Below are 24,486 nucleotides of genomic sequence, written 5' to 3'. Positions count from 1 at the left end.
CTTATTCAGTTTTTTTCAACATGTTTGATTTTGGATTGTGTGATTTTTTTTTTACCCTGTGGATTCCCTGCATCGCTGACTGCCTTCCCGTGTATGACCTCTGCCTGCATTAAAACTGAGACTGTTAGTTTGTAGTTTGAGTTTACCCAGTCATGACATTAATGCCTACCACCAGTTGATGTGAGCAGATGTTAGTGACCACCGCCATTACAACACTTTCAATCACTTCTTCTTTAGCCATCTGTCTTCAAAGTAATAGCACAACATTTGTTTTGTTGTTTTAATGCTTTATACCAGAGGTCTTCAACAGGGGTCCGCGAAATTTTTTGTTGATTAGACAATTTTTTGGAAAATTTTTTTCCCACAAGTTTAAATGTCTTTAAATACACATTAACATGAATCCCACCATTTGTAGCAAATGGAGGCAGAATACGTTATCTTTCAGTCAGCAATGCACACATTCAGCGACACACAGGAGCTCTCTCAAGCTGGGCACCGGTTCACTCACAGCAGGAGACTAGCCTAGACCTGTCCCTCCAAGCCTCCTGTACACAAAGAGGAGGACCCGCCCCTATCGCTGCTGTGCCAATCATGAGGCCGCATGTTACACGCTGGCTCTGTCAGGTTCCCCGTGATTGGCCGAGAGCCTATTCAGTCCCCAGCTGACTAAGATCCCAGACACAAGGATGCACGCTGCAATATTATTGAAAAGAAGATACCTTTGTAAAAAAAAAATAAAAGAACATGTTTAAAATAAAAACATGAATATATGAACCTGTGTATTATTTGAATAGCTTAGTATTGAATGCACAATAACAGGGTAGCTATGTTTGTACATGGCACTAGGCCCAGTTTAATATAAAACACAATTTTATACAATATATATAGTAGGGGGTCCCTGCTCCATCTCTCCATCAGTTTGGGGGTCCTTGGCCTGAAAAACGTTGAAGACCCCTGCTTTATACCAAGCAGAAATTACAGAGCTTCTATTTTAAAGTTGTGAACTTGGGCCTGGAGATTGTGTCGATTGCTTACCAGACCTCTGAAGTAGCCGATATGAGAAAATAATAAAATCTTTATTGCAGATAAACCAAGTAGGATGAACAAAAACTTCACTCTGCATTACTGACTGTATATAAAACACTCTGCACACAACATCCAGCAACAAAAAAATGACAGTATACTGTAATGTGGTGACAAACGGTGGCAAAACTCAAAGTACGAATTAACAGTTTGAGTTCTAATGCAGGCAGTGGTAATACACGGGAAGGCAGTCAGCGATGCAAAGGTTACAGGGAATCCACAGGCCCCCCAAAAAAGTCACACTATCTAAAATGAAGCAAAAAGTAAAAAAAACAGAATAAGGCATAACGCATAACTAATTATCATTATTTTATCTTTTTATTTCTATATCATTGTTATTTTTAATCAGTTTTATTTATTTATTTTATCTTCTCATTAATTGTATTGACTTTTGTTACTTATTTATGTCTCGTCACTTATTCAATTTAAGATATCTGATATACCTCGTATGTTAGACGGTGTTTAATGCTATAATCTCTACGCCAATAGGTTTGTAAATGTTTCTTTTTTCAATAAAAAAAACCCTGCCTCAGTACCTGTGTTGCGTTCAAAGGCTCCTTTTTTGTCTGTCCTATAGAGTAAGATACTGAAGTTAACTTTAAAGTACTTTTCACATCAGCTTTCAGCTGACGATGAATGCACAGGGACAAAACGTACACTGCTTTAAGTAAAAAATAAAAAAAATCACCCTAAACCATAGTTTACGTTTTGTAGTTTGCAAAATGGCCATTTCTCCGTTTTCACACAAACACACCACGAGAGGACTGGTTTGTTTTTGTCACGTGAAAGGAAGTATGTGGTAGAAGTTCAATGCTATTAGGAAATGTGTTTAATTACGACGCAGCGAGACACAACTTCTATGTCTTGAAATACAGCGAAAATTCCTGTGTTCAATGAGGATTAACTGTTTGTCATTTTCTGTAAAAAGGAACCGGATAGTGTCGCATTCGATATGATACCGCCGGCTTCCTGTTTGTAGCTACTCACCCCAGATATGCTAGCTAAGTGACAAGCTAACTGGGATCACAACCTTGCCCTGTCCGTGGTCATCCCAGGGACGAAGGTTTTGTGCTGCCTAGTGGTGGTTGCAACTTTCCAGTAGGTTCGTTGTCATTTTCACGTTGTCTTCGTTTAGCTAATGTTTGTGAGTTAATCCCTGTTTGTGCGCGGCATGTGGAGCATTTGACGCTAACTGTCCCTGTGGCGTTAGCCCGGTCCTGAGGTTTTGACCAGACATGACCACCTTCTGGCAGTGGCATTAGGCTGGCAGCGACATGGACACAGAGCTGGGTCGATAAGTAACGAAGAGCTTCAGTTGTTGTCTTTTCGGTGAGTCAGTATTGCTGATGTTGGTTATTGTATTTGTATTTGTATTAACAATGAGTTCATGAGGGTTGTGGTCAGGTGTCGCTATCTTGTTAACGTCTAACTTCATACGAAGGTCACTTTCACTCTGCCAACGTCGGTTATTTGAAAGCAGCCTTGGGTAACAATATAGCAATTAGATGCTAAATCAGTAGCGGCTGGTGAAAAATATTCTTGGTGGGGCTGTGCTGTGCCACACTAAGTTTTCAGTAACCATCCCACTACGATTTAACACAAACTGCAGGATACCAGTTCTTTGTCAAATAGTAGGTAATTATTTAATTCCAATAATACAAACTAACTTAGAAAACTAAATCAAAATAATAATCAGCCGATTGATAAATAATGTAAATTATTATTAGTTGTTGCCCTTGTTCTCAGATAGTAAGTAGAGTATGCATCATTAAACTACAGACTGAGTCTGATTACTAGTGTTTACTAAGTACACATTCCTGAAACATATACAGTACTATTAACAAACACTATTAAGACAAAATAAAAGGAGGTGCCATATACTGCTGCATATCCTATGAGGTAAACTATATATAAAGAAAAAATTGTGTGTGCATGCGCGTGTAGTCTTATTTGTACAGGAATTTTGTCCTTCTGATTAGCAAATCTCTCAATGACCCTGTTATTAAAGTCAGGAATGTTTCTGACTAGTTTTTTTTCCATGGAGAGCATAGCCAGAGCATTCAGGCGTTCCTGTGTCATGGTGTTCCCCAGGAAGGATCCTCTTTAAGGTAGAGAAGCACCTCTCTGATTCTGCTGTTGTCATTGGTGTAGTGATCAGAATTTTGAGGAGACTGACTGTCTCAGTGAATGTGTCCTGAAAGTTGTTCTCCATGAAGAACTGGTACAGATTTAGTGCACCACTGCAAGCTCTGAGCTTGGCCTTGCTCAACATGGGGTAGGCCTCCACTTTGGTATCCAGTGCTGAATCTGGGAACCTCCTATTGTGCTCTGGGAACAGGTCTCCTTGTAATAGGGTGGCACTGATGAGGTGCTTGGTGAAAGAGAACCGGTCCTTGGCATGGCTCAAAATAGTATCACATACCTATGAAACATACAAACAAACATGTCACATGTCAGAATATAAAGTGTACAACTCTTATATTATTACCCAATAATTTAAGAAGGCAGACAGTGAAACATAAAGGGTCATTTTACACATCTTTACACATTAACAAATATACTAAAATATACAAAGAAATGAATGTGTTGATAACAAAATTATGTTACAGCTTACCTCTGTAGCCTGGTGTTCTCCTTTCCCTATTGTCCTCTGCTTCTTTGTGGGCTGCTGCTGCACAGAGCCACTGGCTTGCCCATGTACAGAAGGAATGGAGTCCCGGATACAAAACACAAGTTACCATCCACAATTATTGTTTCAGAAACTAACCTGCTGGAAACATAAAAATAGATCTGCCATTGTGTTTAACAAACTGTATCTACACTATTATAATTGGATTTCTTTACAATATTGAATTAAGTATTTACTAGTGGCCCTAGTGTGTTCAACCATTCATGTTTTTACATACTGCTTATTATGAGGAAATTGTTTCAGTCTTTAATATTTTCTAAGCCAATAATAATTAATTGTTTACCTGATCATTTGCATGCTGTTGGTTGAACCTCTGGATTATTCCTGAGATGTAGACAGAGTCGATGTTCCTCTTCTGCAACTGGTTGAACAGCATGATCTTGTGAAACAATGCCAGGACAAAGCAGAAATCTTCATCTTCAAGCATTCTCACAAAGCCCCGGGGCCTCTCTGACAGTTTGAGGATCAAAGTTACCAGAGTCTCTGATGGTCTAGAATAACATTAGAAGGTAATTCTTGTGCTCATACACAGTGTTAACAGCACGACTGTGGAAGGTCTGAACATTTTTTTCTGATCCTGGGGATGTGTGATGTTGCCCGCTGCATGATGAGGTTCAACTGGTGCGCATAGCAGTGGATGTAGTGTGCATTTCCATAAACATCCAGTAACTTACGCTGTACTCCACCTGTTGCCCCCCTCATCACAGCAGCCCCGTCATAGGCCTGCGCTCTTGTCACTCAGGGAGGATAGTCCTCAGCCTCTCCAACAGCTCTGTGGCAATTGAGTCAGTGTTTGCTTTCTGAAGCGGGATGAACTCGAAAAAACACTCTTGGATGTTGTTATGACTGTTGATGTACCGTAGCACAAGCACCAACTGGCAATGGGTGGAAACATCCGTCGTCTCATCTGCCTGAATAGCGAGATAATCGGCATTGTGTACTTCATCCAGAATGCAATCTTTAAGAACTGACAGCATGCAGTCCAAAAGTTTGTTTTGTACTGTCTTTGATGTGCCTTTAAATATGGTAGCTGTCTTGAGATGCTCCTCCAACGCAGTGTCCAACGAAGCCACAAAATCTACCAAACCCCTGAAAACGCCCGGGTTGTCAGAGGACTCTGTCCCCATTGTGGCCGCGCAAAGCCAGTTCAAATGCCCTGCAGAATTTGACATAGTCAATTATCTTTGATAAAATTGTGTTTTCTCACCCCAATCCTGTGATCTTCATCGAGCTGCGTAGCGATGTTAATTGTGCCTAACATGGCTAGCTTCATTGTATTTTCCATGTGCGCCCTCGTAGACTCATGTTTCTTTATTTTCTCGGATAAATGTTTCATATCTCTTACTACAGTAATAGTCCATGCTGTATCTGTTCCAGTAGTTTTAAAAAGTATACATGGAAAGCAAAAGAATGCATTTACATGGCTACATCCTGCTAGCAAAGCCGCTCTGCTCTATTGGCCAGCGGCCAGTGCGCTAAATAATTATCTAACTAACTTTAATGTTAGCTGTCATTGAAGACACAACATCGCACACACAGTTGCAGTGTGTTGTCTGTCTAATGTGAAATATATTATCAGTCTAGCTCATAAAAGTAGAAAATGCAACCCCTGCATTTTTCATCAAACCCTCTGTAAAATGGTGTGGCATGGGCACTTACCTTTGTTCAACTTGTCAGTTTTTTAGGAATGAGAATATTTCCAGTGCCAGTATCACCTGAAAGAGGTGACATGCAGTGTAAACTTGAGCTTTCATTGTGTCCTTAGGATTCTTCAAAAGTTATTGAAGTCATAGCGAAGCATCTACTAACTTATGGCTGTGAACATAGTTAACCTTTTAAAATGACAGATTTTTAGAATGGTGTTTGCCAAATTATGAGGATGTATTTAGCCTAAATAAAGTACAGTTGTGATCCACTGAGCAATTTGCCGCCATTGTGTAACTACTCTATCCAACAAATGAATGAAACATATGTTCCTATTTTTTAGAAATTGCACTCCTCAGGGAAACGACCAAGAGGGTGTTTTTCATCTTCACTATCGAGAAGCTCTCATCTTTCCTGCTGCCAGGATGTTGGAGGGGCTAGTTGCCTGGGTGCTAAACACATACCTGGGCAAATATGTCAGCAACCTGAATACAGATCAGCTCTCCATTGCCCTTCTGAAAGGTATTTATACATGTTTCTATTTTTCTGGTCACCATAAGTTATATTTACTTTACCAAGCATCCTGCAATCCAGGTGTCTGAATCTGGCTCAAGTATTTTATCAATGTTAACACAATTTCTGCTTCGATGGTTGTGTAGGTGGTTAATTACACATTTATACAGATAGTGCAGATCAATTTCCAGCCATCCATCCATTATCTTTACCGCTTATCCTTGATTGGGGGCGAGAGGTGGGGTACACCATGCCAGGTCGCCAGTTCATCACATAAGGCCAACATACAGACACTAACAACCATTTACTCTCTCATTCAGACCTGCAGACAATTTAGAGTCTTCAATTAACCTAAATTAAATCTGCATTTGTTTGGACTGTGGGAAGGAGCCAGATTATCTCGAAAAAAACTACACAAACACAGGGAGAGCATGCAAACTCCACACAGATATACCCCTGCCTAACTAGGATTCAAACCAAGAACCTTCTTTGTATGAGGCAAAAGACATTTTTTTTGAACAATTTTCAAGACTTGATGCTGCAACCTTAAATATGAAAGTGTTGGATGGACTACACTGCTTGCTGTCTATTTTGAAAACAACATATGGTACTGGAGTGCTTCCTTCCAGTGAATTTGGAATGATAAACTAATGTGAATTTATGATGAACATTTTAATTAGCACCTTTCAAAACACAATTACAAAGTGCTTTACAAATTTACAAACAATGGTAAAAACTTAAAGTAACTTGAAGATCACACTATTAGATGACATCAGGGCAGAAATATAAGAATACAAATGTTACAGATGAGTGAAAATAAGACATTTTTAAAATGATAAAAAAAACAGTCAATTGTGAATTCATAAGTCCTAAGAAGGCACATCTAAAAGGGACTGTGAGGGACACCTAGCCACTCAAAAAATTCATGATTGTTTGCTGTCCAGCCTACACATCTTCCGTTGCAGGCTAAAAACCCATCGCTTCCGACTACACATTGGTTAAGAAAGTTTAGTTGCACTTGTATAATACACTTACAATTAGCACTTTGTAAGTCGCTTTGGATAAAAGCGTCAGCTATATGATATGTTATGTAATGTAATATTAAAATGTGTCTTTAAGAGAGATTCAATGGAGGATAAAGGGCTTGCTAGGCAGATCTCCTTGGGGAGTAAAAGAGTGGACAAAGTAAAGACACACTTGAAAAGTGTAACGTAATACAGTTCAACAGAATCACAAACTAAATCCTCTAAAACGACCATACAATCGTATAATTACATTATATTAGAACCTTCATTATTTAGAACTTATTGCAGGGCTTTAAATTTATACTGCATAAATCTGAGCTAGGTGTACCTAATAAAATGGCAAATAATTGTATATTATAAAAGGAACAATTTTATGACACGAAAAACGCTGGTGTGGTAAAAGACATTGAACACAATTCAGGCATAGTGTAAAAACAGTTTACACTGTTTTTACACAATATTCAACCGTCAACACTTGGTGTAATAGTGAGGCAGCACATGCTTGGCACAGACACTGATTATCTGTTTCCTGTCATTACTCAGGTGCAGTGGAGTTGGAGAACCTCCCTCTGAGGAAAGATGCCCTCCGAGAGTTTGACCTGCCATTTGAAGTCAAAGCTGGTAAGAGACACTAGCTGACTGACATCACATGTTTAACCCTCACATTACATACACAGACTTCAACACTCATTTAGTTATTTTAATGCTGTCCACGTTGATCCATTCAGTTTAGGCTTGGATGCTGCACCAAAGCATTAAAATGGTAGGAAAAGCTCTGATTATAGCCTTCTTTTCTAATCACTCACATGTAGAGCTGATCATTATAATAGCCTGTAAATTAATATTTATGTTCCTGACAAAGCGGAGTGTCGCTTCTTCTGCAACAATGAAATTAAAAGGAGTTGCGCGATAACCTACAGGAAGAACAGATCTCCTGTCTGCAAATCTATAATCTTAAAAAGCCCTATGTGGCAAATTGTACTTTTCTAATATGGGCTATACAAATAAAGTTTGAACTGATGTTATTTAATTCAGCTTGATATAAAGCATTGCAGCAACAAAATTAATGTTGTGCTTTTCTTTGAAGACAAATTGCCAAACAGAAAGTGATTCAATGAATGTTCATGATGGAGCACGTGTGCTGTGTGTCTGTCTATGGTGAAGTAAAGTAATTAAATGATCAAATGACCTGGTGGTGATTATGACCTGTCAGCCCAGTTGCCATCCACTGCTGTTGTTTATCTGAGGACATAGTGGTCCACAGACTGAAGGCACACTGGCCCGCCCTCACTGACTGCTTCAGAGCATCGGTTGCTTGTTTAAACTTTATTAATATTGAATCTATTAGGTGTCCAAATTGCAACAAATTCGACACCGCGCTACCCTTGGCCATCTACATGCCAAGTGTGAAACTGATAAAATACAAGCTTCAAAATGTATGTGTTTCACATACAGATAGATGGAAAGACAGATGTTTTTGGATGTCAATACAACCTATGATCAGAATAGATTATCCATAACATCTTTAGAAGCTTTACAAATACCCTACCTGAACTCAAAAAGAGTCATAAATATCAATCCTCTAAATATGTCTGATTTCTTTTAAATCAAGATCCATGAATTATTCTCTGAGAAATCAATGGAAATTTTGAAAAACATCCTATTCTGCATTGTTAAAGAAAGTGGGGGGAAAAAATCAACATACCGATCCGTACCAAAATTGATGGGGTCTTACTTCCGCCACATTTCATGGAAATCCACTTTTTCGACAGTTGTTGTGTAATCCTGCTAAATAAAAAACAAAAACACAGCTGAAAACATAACCACCTCGGCAGAGGTAATTATATGTAAATGTACACCAAGATTCAGAGTATGTGCAATTGTGTTTTCAGTCTTATGCTAATTTCTTTGCCATCACCCACACATCATGTTCTCTTTCACTAGGCTTCATTGGAAAGATTACTCTCCAGATCCCTTTTTACCGGCCTCACAGTGACCCATGGGCCATCTCCATGTCCCAGCTCAACCTGATAATTGGTCCTGTTCAGCTGCAGGAGTATGATGCAGAGAGGGAGAGAGAAGAGGAGAACGAGCGCAAAAAACGTCTCCTCCGGGCTCTCGAAGACAAATTCAAAGTAGGTGGATCAACACCATCATTTTCTATATATTTTATTTTACTGACTTATGGTTAATGTAAAAAAAATAACAAATCCTTCATCAATTCAGTTCTCTTTCTTAGCATTCGTTTCGATGTCTCACTATGGGATACGCCCTCCGCGTATTCACAGAAGCTCTTGTACCAATTTGCCAGCCCTGAGTGGCTGGCAGTCGTGGCGTCTGCGTCAGGGTCCCGCACCTTAAATATGCCTAACGCAGCGTCACAAGTCATTCAAACACCTCTTCTCGCTTCACGAACAAGCAGCTCCGATCTGCGATGATGCCAACTAGCTACTGTCCATAGACCGGAGCGGACACCTCCATCTCTGGAGGCTAGTTGTAAGAGACAACGGTCTGACTGCCTTCACCATAGGTACAGTTTTATTAAAAACTAGCTAGCATGTTGCAAGGCGATGCCCCTCGCCTGTGCACCTGTGGAAATAAAATTTCGAGCAAGGACACACACCAGGTCTGCTCTGCGTGTCTCGGGCTGGATCACGCCCGTGCCGCTATCAGCAACCCTGGCTTCTGCGCCCACTGCACCCGCTTCACAGCGAAGAGTGTCCGCCAAGACTAGCACGCCAAGCTAGCCTCTCGGGGGGGTTAGGACGAGGATGATACTCCCGAATCGGAGATTCAGCGCCGTGGCTCGACGCATATGCTAAACCCTCTCAGGGAGCCACCCCTCCTGTTGGATTACAATGAGTAGAATGAGTCCGACAGCGAGGATTGTCTGGTGTGGCGCGGAGAGACTGGGGATTCCATGGCCCGAGGTCTTGGAGGAGGCCCCAAGGTCCCGCTACGAGGGGAAGAAATTACCCCAAGCTAAACGGACTGTGAGACAGCTTCTGCCTGTGTTCCCGGAGCTACTGGAGGAAGTCATCGTCTCAAGCAAAACTACCATTCAAGGTGCGTCTTCCTTGGATTTTGAAGGGATAGACAAACATGCCATGGCCAGTATGCTGCCCATGGAGCCGCTGATGGCAGCTCACCTTCACCCATGGCTGTCAGCTGCCTCATCCAGAGCTCCCACAATCTGCACGAAAGCCGAATGCTTCCAATCTGCCATGACAAAGCAAGCTTATAAAGCAGCAGCTTTGACAGTGAGGGCTCTCAACGGCACCTACATGTTGTCAGCATACCAAGCGGAGCTTTTTGATGTGATAGCCGACATGCCAAAAAGTTCCGTGTGGGAAAAGATCACCACAATTGCAGACATCTACCTACGCTTCGCGCTGTAAAGGCGGTGGGGGAAGTGCATGTCGATGTTGGTGCTACAAGAGAGGACGAGATCTAGTCAGGAGGCGAAGAGACAGGGTTCAGATGTGGAACTGTTCAACACCACATCAATGTCTCACAAGCACTCTCACACAGTTTGTGAAAATAAAGGGTTTTCCACTGACGCATCCAGGCTCACAGCCGGGGGAGCAGGGTTACAAATGTACATAAAAACACAAAGTTGTAGAGCACAGTGTTTTTCCCCTGAATATCACAAGGGGGAGACAGCGCCCCAGCTGTGGTGAAACGTCACATTCTGCTCGTCCAGAGTCAGTCAGTCAGTCCAAGCATGCGCAATAGTTCTTGGCTGCACGGGCCATTGTCATATGCTAGGGGATAGCGTTGTACCGCTAGAGCGGGCACCCAGAGATCGTCTGTGTCAGACAGAGCTTCACTCCCCCCTAACTTTAAGGTTAGAGAGTTGGAAAGCATGTGCAGTGTCAGAATGGGTATTGAGAACACTGGCCAAGGGCTACAGGCTTCAATTCCCCGCAATACCCCCCCGGTTTCAACGGTCTCATCGCTTCCTGTGCGCAGGGAGAGTCGGCCCGGGTGTTACGGGGAGAAATATCTGCTCTGTTCTTTGACTGTGAGTCTCACACAGTATGACATACATACAAATAGTCTTGGTCCTAAAATACAAAAGAAACATTACCAATTCAATGGCATAAGACATGTAATGAGTTGAGGGGTTACATTCATATTCCAAAGTGTCCAAAGTATTATACAAATAAATACAATATGTTCACTTTGCTTAATACCTTATGACAGACGACCATTTCTCTAAATAAATGTCCATCCGGAATTTTAGTTTCGCTGTTGCTGTATATTTTCCAAACAGTTTACAACCTTGAGTCTATGGGTCCATTGGTCCAAAGTAGGTGGCTGGTGTTTGAGCCAGTTCGTTGTGATCATTTTGTGGGCTATTAACACCAGGGCTCTGCACATATACATTTTGTTTTTTCCCAACCCACATGAAGGTATATTCCCTAAAACCAGCCCCTGTGGTCCAAGTAATATTTTCAACTATAAAATCTCTCCAATTTCACTCATTAACTTCTTCCAGAATACTCGTAGTTTTGGGCAATCCCAAAAGATGTGTGAGAAGTCTCCTATTAATCCACATCCTCTCCAGCAGAGGGGGCTAGACTTCTTGTCATAGTTAGCTATTACCAGTGGTGTTTTGAAATATCTCATTCTCAAATACCAAGCAAATTCCCTCCCATTTGGACTATTTAGACATTTAGGCCACCCAGGACCTCTCCCACTCATCAACCGTTACAATGGCATTGGTCTCCAATTCCCATTTATCGCTCACATCAAATGTATTATCTGATAAGTCTTAGCAAATTCTTCTGTATAAACAAGTTATTATTTTCCTCGTGTGGATTTGACTCTCCACCAAATCAATCCAGTACAGTTCAAAATCAGTCTGTAATCTTTTAATTCCATCCCATTCATTATGTGTCGTCAAATAATGTTGTATTTAAAAATATCTGAACATCTCAAAGGCAAAATGCCATATTGGATCTGAAGTTGTGAGAAAGCCCTTAGAGTCGTTCCCTCAAATAACTGGTTTATCGTGGTCAGACCATTCCTTGCCCACCTACTAAAACCACTGTCCAGTTTTGCTGGCAAAAAGTCACAAATAGAAGCTATTTTAGTTGCCCTAGGTAATGACAATGGTAAATTCAAAATTTTTCCCATCTTTCGCCCCAAACATTTAGGGTATGGTTTAACCACTCATTTTGAATCTTAAATTTCCACCATACTTTTGCCTCCATGAAAGGGAGGGCCGAAATTGATATATTAGTTACAGAGCTTTGTTCTATATCTACCCATTTTGTTTCCATATCTAGCCTAATCCATGAGACGAATATTAGAAATTGTGATGCCCAGTAGTAGCTTCTAAAATGGGGCAATGCTAAGCCACCCTTCTCTTTGTCTGAGTGGAGGACTTTCAGCCTTTTATTCTGCCATATGAATTCGGAAATAAGCCTGTCCAGGAATTGAAATGCAGACACTGGGACAGTAATAGGAAGCGAGCAAAAGAGAAACAGCATCCTTGGCAATACATTCATCCTGATGGTCTCCACCCTACCCACGTTTCAGCCACGTGACTGTGGACTATTTTGCATTGCCCACTGTTCTTCTCCCTGCACAACCAGAGTGTACCGCTGTAGGTGGATGCGTTCGCACACGAGTGGCCGCACGTTCTGCTTTATGCATTTCCCCCTCTGGCCTTGATTCCGCCAACATTGTTTGGGGTACAGGGGAACTGTCTGTCACTGATTTTGATCGCTCCTCACTGGCCGTCCATGCATTGGCTGGCAGAAGTAAAACAGCTCCTCCATGGGCACCCATAGCCTCTCCCTCTGCGCAGGCAGGAGATATTTCACCCTCATCCAGAGCAGCTCGACCTGTGCCCTAGCGGAACTGCCACATTTTCAGCCACCGACCTATACCTCTGCAGAACAGCCGCGGTAATACATGTTGTGCCCTGTCCGTGCTTTACACACGTGTGTGGAGAGAAGGAGTTTTAGGAAAGGGGATCTGTTATTTGTGTCCTGAGGCTCAGCCCCGCTGGGGCAAATCTATCACGGAACAAAAACTTTATCACTGTACAGTGGACACCATTGCGGTGGCCTACTCCAACTCCAGGTTCCAACTGGTTTACGGGCACATTCTATTAGGGGTCTTGGGTCCTGTTCAAGGGAGTCTTTATCCAAGACGTCCATGCAAAACTCAAAGCACGGACTGATGCCTACATCTCAGGTGATCTGGAGGAGTACAGGAAGTCCAGGTACGCGCTCCGGAGTGCTATTAGCAGTGCCAAGAGACTTTACAGGGACAAGGTGGAGTCTCACTACAAGGGCTCCAACACAAGGAACATGTGGGCTGGACTCAAAACCATCTCTGACTACAAAGCAAAGACCAGCAGTGCGGATGTAGTGTCTGCATCTCTCCCAGAGGATCTGAACACCTTTTATGCTCGCTTTGAGAGCAACTCCCCGGCTGTGGAGATCCAAGAGGCCCAGGAGGACCGCTGCCCCCCAGTAATATCCAGGGCAGATGTGTGGAGATCACTTAACCGGATCAACACACACAAGGCACCTGGACCTGATGGCATTCCTGGCCGAGCTCTCAAGGTGTGTGCAGATCAGCTGGCAGATGTTTTCACAGACATTTTCAACCTGTCACTGCTCCAGTCTGTAGTCCCCGCATGTTTCAAGGAGACCATCATTGTCCCTGTTCCCAAAAAAAACAAAAATCCTCTGCCTGAACGACTACCGCCCAGTAGCACTCACTTCCACCATCATGAAGTGTTTTGAGCGGCTAGTCAAACCCTTCATCACCTCCTCCCTCCCTGACTCTCTGGACCCTCTTCAGTTTGCCTACAGGCCAAATAGGTCGACTGCAGATGCCATCTCCCTCACCCTTCACACTGCCCTCTCCCACCTGGACCAGAGGGACACATATGTGAGAATGCTTTTCATTGACTACAGTTCAGCATTCAATACCATCGTGCCCCTGAAGCTCGTCACCAAGCTCAGAGACCTTGGGCTCAACATCGCCCTCCGTGACTGGATTCTGAACTTCCTGACGGGCAGACCACAGGCGGTGCAGATAGGCAGCACCACATCCTCCACCCTGACTCTAAACACCGATGCCCCCCAGGGCTGTGTGCTCAGTCCTCTCCTGTACTCCCTGTTCACGCATGACTGCGTGGCCACCCACAGCTCCAACACCATCATTAAGTTTGCTGATGACACGACCGTCATAGGCCTGATCACCGGCGACGATGAGAATGGCCTACAGAGAGGAGGTCAGAGCCCTGACATCTTGGTGCCAGGACAACAACCTCCATCTCAACGTCAGCAAAACAAAGGAGCTGATCGTGGACTACAGGAAGAGACAAGGAGTAGAACACGCCCCCCTCTCCATCAACGGGACTACGGTGGAGCGAGTCAGCAGCTTCAGGTTCCTCGGGGTCCACATCAGTGATGACCTGACCTGGACCAACCACACAGACTCCATCAGGAAGACGGCCAGACAGCGGCTCTTCTTCCTCCGCAGGCTGCGGAGGCTCAACATGGAAGCCAGGATTCTCTGCAATTTCTACAGGTGCACCATAGAGAGCATCCTGACTGGCTGCATCACCGCCTGGTATGGCAGCTGCACCGCCCTGAACCGTAAGGCTTTACAGAGGGTGGTGAAGTCTGCACAGCACATCACCAGGACGGAGCTACCATCCATGGAGGACCTCTACACCCAGCGGTGTAGGAAGAAGGCCAACCGGATCATTAAAGATCCCTATCACCCCAGCCATAAACTGTTCTGCCTGCTGCCGTTTGGCTGACGGTACCGCAGCATCCGGGCCCGCACCACCAGGCTCAGAGACAGTTTCATCCCCCAGGCCATAAGACTTTTAAACTCCTCCAATCTGTCATAACTCTGCACCTTAGCATATTTGCACTATTGCATATTTGCACTATTGCACACACTTGCACTATTGTTTTTCTTTTTTTCTTTAGGGTTAGGGGTTAGGGGCTCCTCTGTGGATCTGCCTCATCTACTCCCTTCTACATGAAGTGGAGCTGGCGGTCAGTCGTCGAGATAAGCTTGTCTGGCAATACAGGAGTCTCCATATCCCATTGAAATGAATGCTAAGAAAGAGAACTTTAGGTTACTGTTGTAACCCCGGTGCTCTGAGTAGCATAAGGGATATGTCTCACCAGACCACCCTTCTTGATGCTGGGGTGAAGCGAGAAGAGGTCTGCTTGTTTTGAGTGACGTGTGACACCATGTCAGGCGTATCTAAGGGGCGGAACCCTGATGCAGACGTCGCGACTGCCAGCCACTCAGGGCTGCTGAATTGGTACAAGTTCTTCTGTGAATACGTGAGGGTGCGTATCCCATAGTGAGACATCTCACTCATGCTACTCAGAGAACCAGGGTTACGACAGTAACCTAAAGTTTTTGAGGCTTTAATAAATATTTCAGGCTCACACGACACTTGTAGACATGTATAACATTACATTTGTTTGTCACTTATTCAATTAATTGAGGTAATTTTCCAGAACTCTTCCGTATGTACATGTGTACGATTGTGTTTTTGTCTTCTCCAGAGTGAGTGTGAACGGAGGGGAGAGTCTTACTGGTATTCTGTCTCTGCCTCAGTGGTCACCAGGATTGTGGAAAACATTGAGGTACGTTATCTTTAACATAAGACACTATAGCTGGGGAAAGTCAAAATTTCTGGATCTGTCCCCTGATCCAGATCAACTCTTACCTCTTACCTGGGCTCTTACCCGACCCATATTGCGTCCTTCCACAACATTTTGTGTAATCTGCCCAGTAGTTTTTGTGTAATCACCCTAAAAGACAAAGTGAAAACATGATAGAAGGGCACTGAGAGAAAGGCAAACTAAATGTCTGGATACTCCCCCTGATCCGTATCCACGCCGAAATTTAATGGGTTCTTCCTAGGGCTGGGCGATATGGGAAAAAATCTTATCACGATAATTTTTTTCACATCAGTCGATATCGATATGTCTCAATGTAAATCAAATAACCCAAAAATATTATAAATAATATATATATAAAAAAATATATGTTTTTCGTTATGCACAAAACTAATTTTATTTGCTCGTACAATCATCCTGTGCCACTGCACTTGACTTACAACATTTCATTCAAACCACTATGGTGAAAAGGTGTATATAATGTACATCCTCAGCATTTTTGTAATTTAATTTTTTTTATTTTTTATTGCTTTATTCTCTTGTCTACCTCATTCTGACATGCCTGCTGCTGTAACAACTGAATTTCCCCTGTGTATGGATCAATAAAGTTTTATCTTATCTTAAATGGCCGCCACTGCACTGTGGCGCATTACTCCACAGTTCAACAAGTGACTCTGCTCCTTTGATGTTTTCTAATCACTCACACTTAGAACTGATCTTTATAAAAACCTGCTGGAAATGCGTGCGTGCGGGCGCGCTAGTCTCTGTCCCTCCTCACACACACAAACTTATAATCACAAGGGATATTCACCTTCTAGTCCTATATTCTAAAATAGTTAGCGGAAACATTAATCGATAATGTTCCATCACGGTATCGATGCAGAATCATCTACCTCTATGCAGGAGCCCAAACATTAGCACCTGTGCTGCTGCTCCTCATACTCTCTATGCTGTGTGCTTCAACCTAACTTGATGTGGGTGTAACTCTATTCCAGACACATGATTGGTTCAGTGCGGCGCTATTCTCATTGGTTGTTCATGTTGTCCGTCAAAACATGGATGGGACGAGTTCTATTGACGTTATATCGACATTAAGTTTCTATCGAAGAAAAGTTATATCAGGATAATTATCGCTATCGTTTTATCGCCCAGCCCTAGTTCTCCCCTGACCCAAACCGCATCCTTCCACCAATTTTTGTGGAAATCCATACAGGGGTTTTTATTTTATGCTGCTAACCAAGATCTCTCATCAGCTCCAATAGTTAATCATCTGGTGAAACACTCCCAGCAGTACAAAGTAATATTCACACCAAAATCGGTCGATGTGTTGTGGAGTCATTTTACTGCGCAGAGGGTAATGAAGCATGAATGAGAGCCATTTAATATAACAAAATTGGTCTTTCAGTTTAAAAATCTATCTATACAGAGCAGTATTCTATCTTTACAAACTGACAACAAAAAGTCCTTAGTGGTCATGGAAGATATGAGGACTCATGAAGAAACCCTGCCTTAATAAGCATAGTCCAGTGCATAAAATTTAAAGGTGTATTTACTGGTTACTTATATACAGCTATAAAAACAAAATTTTAGTTTGGGATAGAAGGTAACTGGATATAGGATGCAGGAAAATCCTTTGGAAGGCGTACAATTTACATGCATGTGAATTGTGTTGGTGGTGTGTAGGGGAGCGTTGGTGACCATCTTCCCTAGTAAAAATTAACAGATCTCTTATTATTTATAACCTTAACTAAGCTAGGATTTATTGCAGGTCTCTCATATCAAAGGTTACAGCTTAACTTGTAATTTCATGCAAAAAGGACAAGTATAAAACCGAACAGAAAAGAAACATTATGTTGTGTAGAGTGTTGACGCGAGTAACAATGCTGGGTGAATGTTGTTAGCATGATAAAATCAAAGAACTTTAAAATACATATCAAGACAAAGTATTTACATGCTGCTGTCTTTGTTTTACTCTGAGTTTCTTTTTTCTGCCTTATATGTGTAGCTGAAGATCCAAGATGTGCATCTTAGATTTGAGGATGACTTCTCCAACCCAGAGAAACCTTTCTCTTTCGGGGTTTGCATCAAAAATGTTTCTGCTCAGAACCCCTCCAAAGAGTCGGTAAGGGTTCACTCAAAGTGATTTTTGAATTTACAGAGTGAAATTAATGAGTCAAGTTTTTAAGTGGATTTACAATATTTACATTAGTGCACATAGCATGTTTTCTGTTTTGGCTACAAATCAAGGACTTCTTAAAGCATGCAATAGTAATACAGAATTGCATTACTTTCACCAAAGAAATTGTTCTTGTAATGATGTCTTGGACTATTACATTTATTCAAACTTTAAACCTTATTTGATTCCTCCATTGATTCAGGATCTCCATGGGTCTTTGTATTTAAGGTTAAAAGGAATTTCCTTTGTATTTGCAGGTGCAGAAGCTTGTACGACAAAAGCAGCTGGAGATTGAAGACTTCTGTGTCTACTGGGACACAGAGTGTGAAATGTTGGGAAAACTGCCGACAAATCAGATCCCGGTCAGTCATATGATAAACAGTTGTGTACTGTACTTTGATGGTGCAAAATCAAATTAGATGCAAAAGCATCCTATAAGTTCTGATTCTCTCCAGTACTAGAAATAATGGGCTCTGTCTTACACCTGGCACAAAGTGGTACCAAGCACCATGCAGCTGTCTGCTAGTCTGTTACTTTAATATTTTCTCTCTATCTCTCGCTCTGACATGCAGACGCATACTCATACACATACCCCGACACACCACACACACACATTTTGTCATTGGATGCATCTGTAAACTCAGACTAGGTAAAAACAACATAATTTGGTCTTCATGAACACAATTGACGGTCTTGATTATTTGCATAGAGAGTGGGGAAATTTGTGCTGTTAGAATCCTTTGCCGTGCAACTTGTTTATAAAGACGAGAAATTGCTTCGCTTAGGTTCTTCAGCTTGCTGGTTGCATCTGATTTAAAGCTAAGATAATGATTTTGTATTAATCTTTGCAAGGAGCTCTTCCATGCATTAGCTTATACTAACTTGCGCCCCTGTGCATATATGCGCTGTGCACGCACATACACCCATCTGGGCGAATATATAGTCAATCGATGATTGTTGAGCCGCCGGTGGCCAATTAGAAAAGTTTATTAATCGCCCAACCATGGTTTGTATGTATCCCTCCTCTCCTGTTTACTTTTGATTTAATTAATTTAGATGTTGCATGAAAAGCTCACATTCTTCTTGCCACACCCACAGATCAACTGCTTGTGCATGAAGTGTAACAATTTCTGCAGTGAAGTGCTCTCTCTTAATGGCCTGGCAATCCACAATTATAGTAGCAATCTGCCAAGATGCAAGCGCGCATTTGTTTACTCTGATTGGTTTATTGCATATCATGCCCAAATCGCATTCATGATTAATTAAGGGACTGAGTAGAACCATTTTGAACCATGTGCCTGGTGCAGCAACCTTTACCCCACTGGTAAACTAACAAAAGGAGATCTGGACACACCATAAAAACTGTTGCCCCACCTGCTTTAGACCATGATCATACTTATATCTTTAAAATATGTCCCATAACTCCATATGACTAGTCTGATTAGTTTTGTTACTTTACAGGAGGTTATGACCCAGTTTATGCAGAGCCGTGAGCATCAGTACATCTTTGAGCCTGTGCGTTCCTCCGTGTTACTAAGAAGAAATGCCTCCAAGGAGCCTCTGAGGTCCCGATATACTCCTCGAATTGAAGGCCAAGTTCAACTGGAGCCCATGTCCCTACGCCTGTCACAGGTCTGTATAAACATCAGATGCTCTTCTTTTCTAAAGCCTCTGCACTGGCCAGTGGCCGGAGGGCATCATGTTTTATGGATGCACGTCCCATTCTTGTAAACACAATATCTAAAGAAGCGTTGATGAAATATTTTCAAGGATAAACTGTTTAGGTAGTAAAAGCTTACTGTGATTTTAATGTGACAAATCACATTTTTAACTTGTGAATGCAATATCTCAACAACACCTTCAGGTAATCCTTTTTTTGCCAAAAATGTGAATGTAATTTTGTGCAAAACATTCACTTGGATTCACGAATGAACTCATTAGATTTTGGTGGTCAAAGTCATGGTGACCTCATGCTCTTGTGATCATGATATGTCAGGAACATTTATTTGCTCATCTACTAACTCAAGGTCACTGTTACCTCACAAAACCCCTTTTCCTTGGACGCATTATATTTAGAACCCCTCGAGAAAAAAAAAACAGTGCTGCACACAGATTCACTGTATAAATGGTATGAATTAGTGTGTGAATGGCAAAAAAAAAAAACTGTACTTTGAAGGGCTGTGAGTGGTCATCAAGTGGTCATAGAGGGTCTGATGAGACCAACCATAACAGCATTGCACACTTAATTATATATTAGTTTGTCCTTTTGGTTAAGGAGCATTCAGACAAAGGTGTGTGTGTGTGTGTGTGTGTGTGTGTGTGTGTGTGTGTGTGTGTGTGTGTGTGTGTGTGTGTGTGTGTGTGTGTGTGTGTGTGTGTGTGTGTGTGTGTGTGTGTGTGTGTGTGTGTGTGTGTGTGTGTGTGTGTGTGTGTGTGTGTGGGGGGGGTCCCGTAGGTGCAGTATCAGCAGATCATGGCGTTCCTTAAGGAGCTAGACCGCAGAGAGAGAGAGATGCTTTACCGAAAGTGGAGACCGAAAGTTCCCGTTTCAGGACAGTAAGTTCGAACATCAACACTGAAGTTTGTTTTTATTGTGGAAGCTACTCAGTTTACTTTAGTTTAGCAATAAAATATTCAGACATTCAACCTGAGTAAAAGCTGAATTTTGCAGCATTCTTATAATCATGCCTTAAAGGAATAGTTCACCTAGAAATGAAAATTCACTCATTAGCTACTCACCCCTATGCCGATGGGGGGGTCCAAAGTGTTTGTTATACAATTCGTATAACACTGGTCATTTAGAGGCCGAGCTACGCACAATAGTTGCTGTGTATAACACAAGACCAGACCATGAAAATGGAATGATGATTGTAACATAAGGCGTCCTTCCTGTTGCCAGTAGGTGGTGCTATGTCTATAACTTGGTATAGGTGTGCACTCTTATCATACATGTGGAATTTGTGACAGATTTGACAATTTTTAAACCTGTATTGAATTCTGCTCAAGCAAAGTTTACTCCTGAGACTCCAGATGTGTTTTGTAGACTCACTTCACCCACCCCCCCATCGACATAGGGGTGAGAAGATAATGAGTGAATTTTCATTTTTGGATGAACTATCCCTTTAAGCCTTATGAGCATGCAACATTGTTTTTCAATAAACCATTAAATCAAAGTCTGGAACACTGTTTTTCCCTTCAGCTGCCAGCAGTGGTGGATATTTGCCATCCAGGCCAACCTTAGTGAGATCAGGGAGCAGCGACGGCGAGGCAGCTGGGACTTTGCCCTGCAGCGAGCACGAGACGCCCAGACCTACAGCAGTCTCTACTTCAGGAAGCTCAAAGCCGTCCCACTAAGTCCTCAAGAGGAGGTACTACAATGGAACACTTGCATGATATGGGAGGTGGTTCAATCTCAGTATTCCCCATTCCGCTTGCCGAATTGTCCTCGGGCAAGATACTGAAACCCAAAATTGCCTCTACTCATAAAGTGAAATATTAATTTGATGTATATGGTCTGACTCACAAATATCACAAATCTTTAAATACAAAAATGTATGAATAGAATGTGCCTTTATGCAGTTCAAATTCAATTACATCATTAAAGCTGCAAGTAGCGTTGAACATACCTGGCACAGTTGGGGGTACATGCAGGACACTGGTTGACAGCTGAGTGCTGTTGCCACAATCGTACACTGCTTAAATGATTATGATGTCCTTTCTTGTGTGCGTGGCTACAGACATGATAAAATGCACATTGTGCATCAATTTATTTGTCTGCTAAGTGGCCATAGAGATTATGCACCAATCATACATTTTGTTGTGTTGAAGAAGATTTTTATGAATAATACACAGAGGCAGAATTGCAGTGGATGGATCTGTTTATTCCAGAAAAGGATACAGCTCTTATACTCCTTGATAAACAATATTGCTGCCATAGCTGACATGTGCACGTGCAATCCAAACTTCCCGTATCTGCTCACTGAGTGTGTCTGTGAGGGACTTTCGTCGAGCCAATTGTGTGTTTTTGTCAATATAAGCTTGCAAATGAGGATTGGTATTTCCCGTACTGCAGCTAAGTTTGATCAAAACAATTTGTATAACAGTGGTCCTTTAGAGGCTGAGCTACACACAATAGTTGCTGTGTATAACACAAGACCAGACCATTAAAATTTTATGTAAACGGATTGATGATTGTAACATAAGGCATCCTTCCTGTTGCCAGTAGGTGGTGCTATGACTATTACTTGGTATAGGTGTGCACTCTTATCATACATGTGAAATTTGTGACAGATTGGACAATTTTAAACGTGAATTACCACCATTTCCTTTTTAAAGGGCAAACATCGAAATTTGCCATACCGCCACAGACGAGCTGTTCAACAAAGACAAACCAGCTTCAAAATTTACCATCACAAAGTTCTTAAGATTAGGCCGACTATACTGACATACTACTGTACACTCCTGCTGTATCAGTCACTGTTTATGACCATTGTATGTCACGTCATTGGAAAATTCAAATAGAAAAAAAAAGATTAGACTGACTAAAAATAGTCACTGTGACAATTTAAGTCGGACCACCCTTTGAATGGCAAAAATGTACACAAAACTGTACAGGAAAATCATAATGGCCAACTTCCTGTTGGGTTTAGGTTATGGCTCCAGAGACTTTTTTGTGGGTCTTGGCCCCTCATTAAATTTCATAAATGTAGGTGAAATGTGTCCCGGGGGCTGCTTTGTTGAAATTTCGTGGGGAGCGCTGCTCCATTTTGCCACACCCATTTTAGCCCCACAAATAAGTTAAAGTAGCCCTAATAGTTCCTTGTAAAACAATGGGGTCCACGCAGTGATCGGTACTTGGGCCTTAATGAATAGCATGGGAGTGGCCATGTATACCCTGTGTGCACCGTACACACTCAGGCAAAGCTAACTTTTATATTAACAGCAACACTTGAAGTTGAAATTAAACAATTTCTGTCAAAGTGAAGGGGGAGATGGGATGTAGTTAAAATATGGGGATTGTATTTCAAGCTTTTTCAGCATCTGAGAAGAACTTTTGATTAGGCAGACTGGCAACTTGAATCTCACCAGTGTAGCCTCATTCTCCACCGTTGTACTACATTTTCCTAATATCTGAGCAGTCTCTTCAAGTACATGGATAAGCCCCAGTTATATTGTTTTTTTCCAATGCTGTGACGCACTAAGTTCACGCTGTTTTGTATTTTGAGATGATGGGCTTAAGACATACTTCAGAAACTTTCAGAATCGCATTTCTGAACAATGCTTGTCTTTGTTCCCCAGAGTGAGCTGGAGAGAGTGGAAGATGAGCAGACAATAGAGGAGCTGCAGAGTCTCAGAGAAATCGTCCATGACTGGTTTCGAAAGCAGGAAGAGATTGCAGAGGTAAGCTTTGATGATTCTGTAGGTCTATAGCTTTGTGTGAAATGAATATCTTCAGAACTATACATCTTATTGGCTTTACACTTGGCATGTGTATTGTTAAGGGCCCAAGCAAGTGCAGTTTTGAATTAGGTGCGATTTGTATACGCCAGGGGTCACCAACTGGCGGACTCCGGTCCAAATCCGGGCCGCGAGAGGTTTCCATCCGGACCGCGACTCTCCATTAAAAAAATATATATAAATACTTCGGCGGCCTTGTTTGACTTTTAAGAGACTTTTAATCAGGCATAACGACGCCAGCCCAGTGAAGCCACTTGGGTCCTATGGGTTGCTATCATATACTGTGTAGCCGGGTTGCTAGGTAGAGAGAAGCACGCCGACGGAGACACACGGATGAAGGCGAAATATGGGGTTATCAAAAGTTAGGAAAGTTGACGTTGAAAACCGAGTCTTCCGAGCAGAGTGGATAGAAAAGTATGCGTTTGTTCTTCCTGCAGTGAGCTCAACAAGACCGGTGTGTCTCATTTGCTCTGAGTCTGTTGCGGTTGTCAAAACGGCAATTTAAAACACCATTATGAAACCAAACACAGACACTTTGAAGACTCCTACCCGCAGTCCGAGGTAAGGACCCGAAGAATGAATGAGCTCAAAGCCCAGTGTGAGCGATCTACGCGGGTCCTCTCTCATTCCCTCTCCGCACAACAGCGGACATACGTGTGTTCGCTGAGAATACAGTGGATTTTGGGACAACATAAAAAGCCCTTTACAGATGGGAGTATCGTTAAAGAGTGCATGAATGCTGTGTCCGAAACACTTCTGGATGGAAAAGAAAGACGTGAACTGAAAAAATTCAACAAATCCCCCTCTCAGCCACAACAGCCACAAGACGCACATAAATATTAGGAGCGGATGTTCAGTCACAGCTCACTGCTGCTATTAAAAGTGCACCGTGCATAGCTTTAGCAGTTGATGAATCAACTGATATTAGTGACAATGCTCAGCTTTTGGTATATGTCAGATTTTACCACGCAGGGAGGAAAGATTTCTGTGAGGACATTTTAGGCATCACAGCACTTACAACACACACCAGAGGGGAAGACATATACTTAGCTATAAAATAAATGTCAACACAGAGAGATATCAGTATGAAAGATGTTGTGTCCATCACCACCGATGGAGCTCCCTCCATGATGGGTAAAGAAAAAGGAGCAGTAACTCGAATGAGAGAGGACAACCCAGACCTCTCCTCATATCACTGCATTATCCACCAGTCTGTTC

The 24,486-nt window shown here is 42.2% G+C and overlaps 1 protein-coding gene across 1 annotated transcript in view; it reads left to right on the top strand.

Annotated features, from left to right (window-relative positions):
- The first annotated feature begins 1,874 nt into the window (after nt 1-1,874).
- The window catches only part of vps13d (vacuolar protein sorting 13 homolog D), a 104,994-nt gene continuing 82,382 nt past the window's right edge, over nt 1,875-24,486 (top strand). Inside the window, 11 exon segments of the mRNA XM_034590811.1 lie at nt 1,875-1,940; nt 5,760-5,938; nt 7,498-7,575; nt 8,899-9,089; nt 15,519-15,599; nt 17,641-17,757; nt 18,069-18,173; nt 19,273-19,443; nt 20,267-20,367; nt 21,011-21,179; nt 23,110-23,211. Of these exon segments, the coding sequence (XP_034446702.1) occupies nt 1,894-1,940; nt 5,760-5,938; nt 7,498-7,575; nt 8,899-9,089; nt 15,519-15,599; nt 17,641-17,757; nt 18,069-18,173; nt 19,273-19,443; nt 20,267-20,367; nt 21,011-21,179; nt 23,110-23,211 (1,341 nt within the window). The 5' untranslated portion in view covers nt 1,875-1,893.

The sequence above is a fragment of the Hippoglossus hippoglossus genome, chromosome 7 (genome assembly GCF_009819705.1).
Source record: "Hippoglossus hippoglossus isolate fHipHip1 chromosome 7, fHipHip1.pri, whole genome shotgun sequence".
Lineage (NCBI taxonomy): Eukaryota > Metazoa > Chordata > Actinopteri > Pleuronectiformes > Pleuronectidae > Hippoglossus > Hippoglossus hippoglossus.
This window is presented reverse-complemented; position numbering and strand designations above follow the sequence as displayed.